We start from the raw sequence: 8,969 nt of genomic DNA, 5'->3' as shown, positions 1-8,969 counted from the left end.
GTGTGTGTGTGTGTGTGTGTGTGTGTGTGTGCAAGTGTGTTTGTTTGGTGTAAATCATGTAGGCACTGAAACTTCCTTTCTCATTGAAAGAAAAAATTAAGTCAAAAGGTAAGCAATTGCCCAGAGACCAGTGGGCAGCTCTGGGACATATGCCTAAGCCAACCGCATGTGGAAGGGTTTTGCCATATTTAGCTAATAAAAGCTAAGAGTGTAACCGTCTTCTAAGGATGAATTAAAGCTGCATATTCAGGCCTGGTAAGAGGACAGCATGTGAAAGGTGTTAACAAAAGTCTAGCGAAGGGGGAGACATGGGTGAGGAGGTCCAAACAAGGTGTTCTCACCATTTGGCCACTGGCACCGCCAGCATTCATGATCAACAAATACACACAGAAACACTTTTGATGGTTTGAATATAATGCTGCTTGTTTTCAGCCAAACCCAACCTTTCAAAAATGCTTCAAAAGGACTACTTAGGGGAAATAAAGGTGGCCAATCCTGTGCCAGTGCAAAAGACAATGAAGGCCATTAAAGCACAAGTGGAAAGTTAAAAACAATAGGTCATAAAGAGTAAAAGGAGGAAGAAAAACATGGGGGCGTAGCAATATTCCAGGGATGGCGTTTACACCAACACACAAACACAAGGCTTGTCACATAAACATGAAGAATGTGACAGAGGCATGGCATCAGGAGTTTTGGACCAGAAGATAAATAACTTCACTTTGAAGGGACTGATCTCAGCGTGGCTGTTTCCTAACAAGAGCTTATCATTAAATTTATTTGGAAGCTGATTATTGGAACAGATGATTATTGCAGTGACAAAAAAATCCACATTGTGTTGGCCAGCAAAGCCTCTTTTAAATGCTGCAGTTCCTTCTCTGGGATGTTTACTATTTCTGATGATGTCACAATAAGTCTTTTGCAGACAGAGGAAGTGTTGCCCTCTGTAGGAGGCACAAAGTTCCTACAGGACAAAACAGTAAACTACTTATTTTACATAATGAATAATTTCCATTCAGGAATCTACAAAGTCAGATTGTGGTTGAGTTTTTTTTTGTTTTTTGTTTTTTTAACATACAACAAACATGAGGGCTCAGTTATATAATTGTTACAGTATGAACACAAACTCAATGAAATCCTTCTGCTTGAATTACTGCAAGTACAGTGCTGCTGTAGCTGCGTCCTGTCTCTAGATTCCTTCCTTTCGCAGGAAGCAACAGTTAGGGAGTGACTTACTGAGAAGTGGACTCTGCTTCCTTTAGAAAAATCCTATTCAGGCTTTGGCCTTAATGGCACTGGCATGACTTTATTTTAGAATAATGCATTTTTACAGCACTAATGCTTATTTACAGATCGATCGTCTGCGATTTTTAATATTTTATATTTTCTTAAAAATACATTAAAAACGTATGAAAAGCTTACCATCCTTTTAGGCATTTTTGGTTCTCATGATGAACTTCATATATGTGGGAAAAAAATCATGCCATTATGTCATTCATAAATGCAGGCAAAGTGTATGTTTATAGTTTAAAAGTTTCACTGCAGACAAATTCCAACACTTTATGTGTTGTTGTTTTTTAACTCCCAGATCCCAACTAAAGACATTTCGCTAAACCAACATAGACGGAGTGCAGTCTTTGAACACTAGAAGCGCTGTGGGGCAATATTTCTACGTGCATGCACGTGCACACACTCGCACACATGGTTGATGGGATACGCATTACTGACAATGGTTTAACCCACTGATCTCTAGGTGGCGGTACTGCACCAACAAATGGAGGGAAAACTCCAAAAAGCACTGTTAAATTAAAATTGGCTTGAGTTGAGTTTCCACCCTGAAACCATTCAGTCAAATTATTCACGTCTATCAGCCAGGCTTGCTCACCTGTGATACATCGTAGGCAATATCTGCAGAGACGCCGGAGCTCCACAACTTCTGGACAACATTGATGGCTCTGGACATTGAAGAGTGCCCCACGGGGACTACCAGAGCATCGCAGGAGCTCACTGATGGCTGATATAGAGATAAAATGGAGAAGGGAAAAATGATGCAGTTAATTGTAGTAAAATAACTGCATGACATAAATGTAATAAATGAGTACTTTCAATACTTCTGTCTTTACACCTAAACGGTATTCTGGGCACATCATTTCACATTCTGAATATAGAAAATATAGATAATGATGCACTTCCAAAAATAACTCCATGACGTCAAGAGTCACAGTGATCATAGTTATTAGCATGTTTCTAAAAGTGGCTGTGTGGCGGCCGACTCCGGTAATAAGGCATCATTAAATATGTAGCTGTCTGCTGCTCCTTCATTACAACAATTAGGAATGTCAGATCCCAGTGTGTGTGTGTGTGTGTGTGTGTGTGTGTGTGTGTGTGTGTGTGTGTGTGTGTGTGTGTGTGTGTGTGTGTGTGTGTGTGTGTGTGTGTGTGTGTGTGTGTGTGTGTGTGTGTGTGTGTGTGTGTGTGTGTGTGTGTGTGTGTGTGTGTGTGTGTCTCTCTCACTGGCTCCTCCATGTTGGCTATAGCAGCACAGACTTTGTCCAGGGCCACACTGGCCCCAACTGCAGAGGGCACCGGCACTGTGGAAGCTGGCCCTCGAAACTCCAGGATCTAGCAGTACAGAGAACAAAACACATAAAGGTATATTACAGACTGCATCACTGCCACATATTGAAATAATGGAATACAAACAGAAGAGTTATATTTGAGTATGGAAGAATTATGTTTCATGTATACATATGTCTGGAATTTAAACTTTTGGACACATTTCTTTTTCAATAATAGCTGCAGATTTTGAAAAAAAACCTACCAAGTGGTCGTAGCGTCCTCCAGCAGCCACTATATCCGGAACAGTTCGCTTGCGTTTCCTGATGAAAGCCACAAATTGGAAGATGACCCCAGAGTGATGCTGCACCTTGTATACTAGGCCTAAGTTAACCACCACCTATAGAGAGGATACATACCGCATTAAAAAGGGGAAAAGACATACACAGTGGCTGAGACATAACATTCTTTTACCCAGAACCCAAATCACCTGCAGTTTAACTCCAAGTCTACGCAGTAGCACTGTGAGCTCCTCCAGGTCCTTGAGGCCCTGCTTGGCCAGCTGGGTGACAGCGGTTTTCTGTTTGGTGAGTGATGTCAGCAGTGGCGCCAGATCCTGAAGATTCCCCTTCTGTTCTATGAATTTGAACAGCATCTGCAACTGGATGCAACAGAGCAGGGAATCTCAATGTGAGAACAAGTGTGCTGCAGCAGCAGGACTGCTTATTTTTACAGGAGGTTAATGCACCCGGTGGACACTTACACTGTTGGTTGACAGGGGAAAGTTGTAGAACTTTGCCTCCACCTCACGTTTGGTCAGCTTTTCGCTCTGGGGCAAAGCACCATAAGAACGTTACCACTGCTATATTTGGGAAGAACACTATTATATATTTTCACACCAGGATATTAGCAACAGCCACGCATTGCGAATAACATCTGTGATGCATGTGTGACCTGCACTGACCATGGCGTCACACAGTATCGTGGAAGCCTGGCTCAGTTTGTCCTCAGGGACTCCACAGTGGAGCAGGATGGCCTTCAACAAGCTGGTGTGGTTCAGGTAAATGTTATAGTTCCTTTCCTGTGATCACAAAACCCATGCAAACACACCTTTAACCCTCTCAGCTGCAATTACAGTCAAAACCAAGAGCACTATTGTACAATGAGCCTTAGTGAATAATGACTGTTGTGTCCCACTGCCCTCTCATTCTGTTTGACTCACATATTCTTAAGAGCTTTTACAAAAAGAGCAAGATGGTGGAGAGGATAAGAAACAGGATCTATGAAGGATGAGGCAGCGGCCAGACCCCTGGGGTGACTGGGTTCATTAAACATGCAAGGAGAGCTGCAACTGGAGAGTAACACAGCACTGGGTTGTGTGGACAGGAAATGGATTGTACTGGGGAGGCAGGGAAGGAAGTGGACAGAGTTGTGCATACCAGATTTACTATGCAAATAATAAATATGGTGTAAATCTGTCAGGCTTACACATATTTTGGTATGTAAGAAATGTAAGTGGGAAATGAAAAGGGAAAAAACAACAACAGGACAGGTTGAGATGATGGCATCCGTAGGAAAATAAGGAACAATAGATGCATCCAGCCCATTGTCAGACTTCTCTGAATATGAAAGACGAGGCAGCACAGCACAAACTGTCAGCTCACTGGATCATTTAAAATACAGGAAGTTCATGTTTATAACCTGGAGCACGGGGAATTCCTGGACTATTTCATAAATGGTGTAAATGGTCTCGGCATCCGGGAGCAGGCTGTTAGAAACGGGTGTGATGATGTCAAAGGCACACTCCAGAAGCTCCCTTGGGTGCGCGCGATCTAGCTTCCTGGGGCGGAATACGCGTTCAATGCTATACCTTGAGAAAGAATAAGAGAATCACAGAAACACTTTGATTATTCCTAACAAGTATGTCAGTTTTCATGTGAACTTTTTTTACTTGGTGGTTAATTGACTTAATATTATGCTTATTTAATTATTTTTATATAATATATCATATCACAAACCATCACCATTGTCCTAACTGTTTTGCGTCAAAGGAAAAAAAAAAACAGGTTCCTATGAAACAGTGCTGATTTATAAGTTACCAATAACTAACATATAAATGTGTATAGCTAACAGCTTGCTGTGTTAAATCATTTAACTTTACCTCTTCAGATGAGTTATATTATTGCGAGCGACGAATCTTGAAAACGCCATCTGAAGTAAAAAAAAGAGTTGAGACGTTGGGTGCACACGTATAATGACAGTGAAGTCAGTGCATACCAGGCTGTAATCAATCACAGTGTCGAAACAACCATTTAGTCCTCAGGGTTTCCTGAGGTAGCAGGATCTAAAGGCGGCTGCTGATTGCTGCCTCACGCTATGTGTGTGTGCTTGCACATGCTGATGCAAATAGTTGTATAATTAGTGTTTGTATGCAAGCACAGACATGCACGCCTGCGCGTGTGTGTATGTCTGTCTGTCTGTCTCACGCGGAGGTCATAGGGCAGTGTAACCAGCATTCCGCTGTGGTCCATGAAGCAGGCCAGCTCGCTGCCATCATACAACTTCCTGTTTCTGGGGAGGAGCAGCGGTGTCTGCAGACGCACTGCACCTGAAAACAAACATCATGTATTACTGCAACATCTGCATGAGATAACATAACCCTCACCCTAAAAGAGATGATACATGTGAGCAGATACCAACTCAGCATACACAAATAAGTACAGCTGGACATCATCAGCAGTGTGCATAAAAATAACACTAGCACCTGCACAGAATCTGCATTGTCCAACAGTGCACTTATTGTTTAGCAGTCACTTACTGGGGTAGATGTTGGGGTCCCAAAAACAGGCTTACAACACGTCAGAAATCCAAGTGGTTCACAGTGGAGAGTCAACAAAGACTCACACGCACACTCATCAAACAACCGTAGTGTACTCACCATGCTTCTTGAAGATCCTGGTGATTGTTTCATACACATGCTGCTGCAATTTGGCACTGTTAAAGCTGAAGCTGCCCTGGAGGGAGACCAAACAAACAGCCTCTGTTAGGGATCAGGAGACATCGATTAAGCATGAACAGGCCCTCTGCTTGTCAGTTACACAGACCAGATGAGTAGCACTGAGGGGTTGGTGCAGACAGGACTATGAATGTCTGCACGAACCCCTCAGTGCTACTCATATGAATGTCTGTAGTGACATCTTCAGGTGGAGAGGGGAACAACTTGCAGAGTACATTAACTGCCTTTTTACCACGCTTTATACTTAATTCACCACATATCCAAAATACAGCCTTTCATACGTAATGGTCCAGAATCGTAAAAAAAAAACAAATTGGGATTACCAAAAGTCCCATCTTTTTTTGTTATTATGAAGCAGGTTTAGGTGATATACTGTGAAAGTATCAAAACACTCAATCCACAGAGAAATGCACACAGCCGGTTTTCAGAAACTGTGTCTTTAAATGAGCTGTAAGGAATTCCATTCAGTGCTAATATAGTATAATGTCACAAATATACTTGACTGGTGCTAAAACGTAAAGAGTTTCAGAGGGTGAATACAGGCATATTCAGACAGACAGTATGAGAAAAACAATGTTTATTTTTTTTAACTAAAGTATGTAAACATGCTCTAGTAGAAACCCAAAATACAATGTGAAATTAACCTGAATGAGCATAATATGGGACCTTTAAACAAAATTACTCATTATGTCTTTAAGGACATCATTAAATACATTTCCTAAATTTTCAAACGGAAGAAACATGACCTTCCCTGTGGTCTTGCATAAAATATTGTAAATATAAGATCTTGAATATTAATATTTTTATAATGTTTATAAGTCCTTACAGTATATTACACGTATGCATTATTTAACATTTAAACAATTCATATACTATGTCCAGCACATAACTGGTACAATACGGCCACATGTAAAAAATAAATAAAACACAGCCAAAGCAGTAGCCATACCTTGTGTAGGTCTATGTCGTAGGTGTAATCCATGACCGGAGAGGTGTTCTGGGCAAACAGCTGACCCACCATGTTGCGGTAAGCCTTGCCGTTTATATTGGCCATGGTGTGCTGCAGCACCTCATGCAGCTCTGATTCCTCCATCTGTGGTGGAGGCAGCAGTTCACTCTTCAGCAGCTCCTGGGCCGTGGGCCGCAGGGCCGGGTCGTGTTTCAACAGCCACTCTATCACTTTCCTCTGATAGATGCAAAGACAAGACACAGAGATCCATTCTGTTGTTAGACTGAGAACACAGAGGAGAAATAGTCATGTCAAAATAGTGTGCTACAGCTTTCTCACCTGTGTTCCTTGCTCATACGCAGTGAAGTCCTCAGGGAAGACCATGGGCTCCTGCAGCATTAAAAGAGACAAGTAGTCAGTAATAAGCCAGTTTTTAAGTCCCATGAGCCTGCATGGATTACTCCCAGTCTTGAAGATAAACGTACCACACGTAGCTGGCTCAGGACAGAGATGCGCTCGGCCCCCGTGGTCATGGGCCGGTAGCACATCTCAAACAGGATGATGCCCAGGCTAAACAGGTCCACTTTCTGAGAACAGAAAGAAAGGATGAAAATCAGACACTCAAAAACTCAGTGGTGGAACAATAACATGCAAAAGTCTCATGGAAGCAACTGCACAAGCTTAAAAGATATCTTCTTATTTCAATAAAAATCTGAACTCTTACTTGGTTGTAGGTGGCTTTGGTGTTTCCTTGAACCTCGGGACTGACGTAAAGCGCAGTACCAACCATGCCTGTCATGTTACCTGTAGAAGAATGATGCAAAATCAGTAAAGTGTCAGGGAAGAACAGTTGTATCAGACAAAACAGAGTTACACCGTGTGAGTGTTTTCAAACTCTCTGCACCTGTTGGGTCTGGTTTGGGCATCACTGCTGAGCCACCCTCCTCCACTTCAAATTTACCAGCAGCCTGGGAGAGATAAACAGTATCTCCAGAAAAACATGTTCTTCACTGGAGTTATACATTCGATGTAGATGAACAAGCTACTATTAAGCTGAGTAATATGACACAACTACACAGTTTTAATGTTCCACACAAAATCCTTCACGTTAACGCAACACCACAATCAGTCAGTGCAGCCGGTCAGTATGGTAAAGCTATTAACTGAATACCACATTAAAGTAAAGCATACCACATTAGCAGGATGGTCTGTCGCCAGGCCAAAGTCTCCAATCTTCACATGGTCCTGTGAGTCAAGGAAGATGTTGACAGGCTTCAAGTCCCTGTGAATCATGCCCTAAAAGAAAGGATGATCGTTTAATAGATCTGCTTGGTCATGAGTAATGGAAAGCATGGCTTTCCTCTTGTTAACTTTTATGGTACTGAAGAAATGCACGGCTAACTTTAAAGGAGGGTGAAGCCTCAAACACATTAGTCTATATCGACGACATTCCACTTCCGGGTTTGCTCCTTTCCGCCGGAAAATAGGCCAGATTTCACTCTTTTGGCCTGATGTCCTGTTACCTTACGTGTTGGAATTCTAAACTCTGGTCGATTTATGATGACTATGGTAACTGCTCCTCAGATCTCTGCAGGGTAAACCCAGACAGCGAGCTAGACTATCTGTCCAATCTGAGATTTCTGTTGCACGACTAAAACTACTTTTGAACGTACACATGTTCCACCAGAACAAGTTCTTTCCCGAGGCTGTTTTGCAGCGGCACCACGGATCTGCCCAGTGCGCTGCCCATGACAATTGTGATTCGTTAAAGGAAATGCAAACAAACCAGAGCACATCTTTCTCTCATCCCGGAATGCTGTGTGGCATAGCCAGACCCTCCTCCGAGCGCTGTAGAGGAATGTCTGGCAAAGCAATGCTACAAACACATAAACAAATGTTCAACAACACAACAAATCAAACACCTGCTCGTGGATGTAAGCCAGGCCATCCAGTATTTCTCTGAAGAGTCTCCATAACCGATTCTGGTCCTGGTGCAGGCCGTGATCTATTGTGTCCCTTAAAGTGCTCTTTTCACAGTATTCCATCTGTCAGGAACAGAAAACATGCATTAGATGTGAGGCAGAGACCTCTAGTGGTAAAAATATATATATATATATTAAGAATGAAGGTGAAGCTGTACATACTTGTATGTACAAGTGATGTGCTATTAGAATGGGTCGATCGGAGTCTGTGCTCTCTGTTGTGTTGATCACAGGCATTTTGCTTGGCTCAACCTGTCAGAGGAAACACCATTAGTTGCACTTTGCCTGACAATGACAAACACTAATAAGAGAATGAATAAAAATTCAAACCTCGTCCGTGCTTTCATCGCCATTGTCAAAGATAATGTCACTACTTGAGTCACTGTCTGATGGCCTAAAATCCACACAAAAAATAGTGATGTATCAAGACTTGGTGGAGGAGAGACTTGGTGGATTAATTGCCACAAAA

At 42.3% G+C, this 8,969-nt stretch overlaps 1 protein-coding gene across 1 annotated transcript in view; it reads right to left on the bottom strand.

Moving 5' to 3' along the window:
- Positions 1–8,969, bottom strand: part of eif2ak4 (eukaryotic translation initiation factor 2 alpha kinase 4) — a 25,361-nt gene that overhangs the window by 9,506 nt on the left and 6,886 nt on the right. Inside the window, exons 13-31 of the mRNA XM_032499790.1 lie at positions 8,831–8,894; positions 8,663–8,752; positions 8,441–8,563; positions 7,710–7,814; positions 7,423–7,486; positions 7,243–7,322; positions 7,004–7,105; positions 6,858–6,908; positions 6,519–6,755; positions 5,492–5,567; positions 5,040–5,161; positions 4,715–4,764; positions 4,255–4,423; positions 3,518–3,634; positions 3,317–3,382; positions 3,044–3,214; positions 2,819–2,953; positions 2,512–2,619; positions 1,883–2,011 (exon numbers count right to left, since the gene is read on the bottom strand). Of these exons, the coding sequence (XP_032355681.1) occupies positions 1,883–2,011; positions 2,512–2,619; positions 2,819–2,953; positions 3,044–3,214; positions 3,317–3,382; positions 3,518–3,634; positions 4,255–4,423; positions 4,715–4,764; positions 5,040–5,161; positions 5,492–5,567; positions 6,519–6,755; positions 6,858–6,908; positions 7,004–7,105; positions 7,243–7,322; positions 7,423–7,486; positions 7,710–7,814; positions 8,441–8,563; positions 8,663–8,752; positions 8,831–8,894 (2,059 nt within the window). The remainder of the gene's footprint in view (positions 1–1,882; positions 2,012–2,511; positions 2,620–2,818; positions 2,954–3,043; positions 3,215–3,316; positions 3,383–3,517; positions 3,635–4,254; positions 4,424–4,714; positions 4,765–5,039; positions 5,162–5,491; positions 5,568–6,518; positions 6,756–6,857; positions 6,909–7,003; positions 7,106–7,242; positions 7,323–7,422; positions 7,487–7,709; positions 7,815–8,440; positions 8,564–8,662; positions 8,753–8,830; positions 8,895–8,969) is intronic.

Source organism: Etheostoma spectabile, chromosome 20, assembly GCF_008692095.1.
Source record: "Etheostoma spectabile isolate EspeVRDwgs_2016 chromosome 20, UIUC_Espe_1.0, whole genome shotgun sequence".
Lineage (NCBI taxonomy): Eukaryota > Metazoa > Chordata > Actinopteri > Perciformes > Percidae > Etheostoma > Etheostoma spectabile.
Note: the sequence above shows the minus strand (reverse complement) of the source record. Positions and strands in the feature narration are given on the sequence as shown.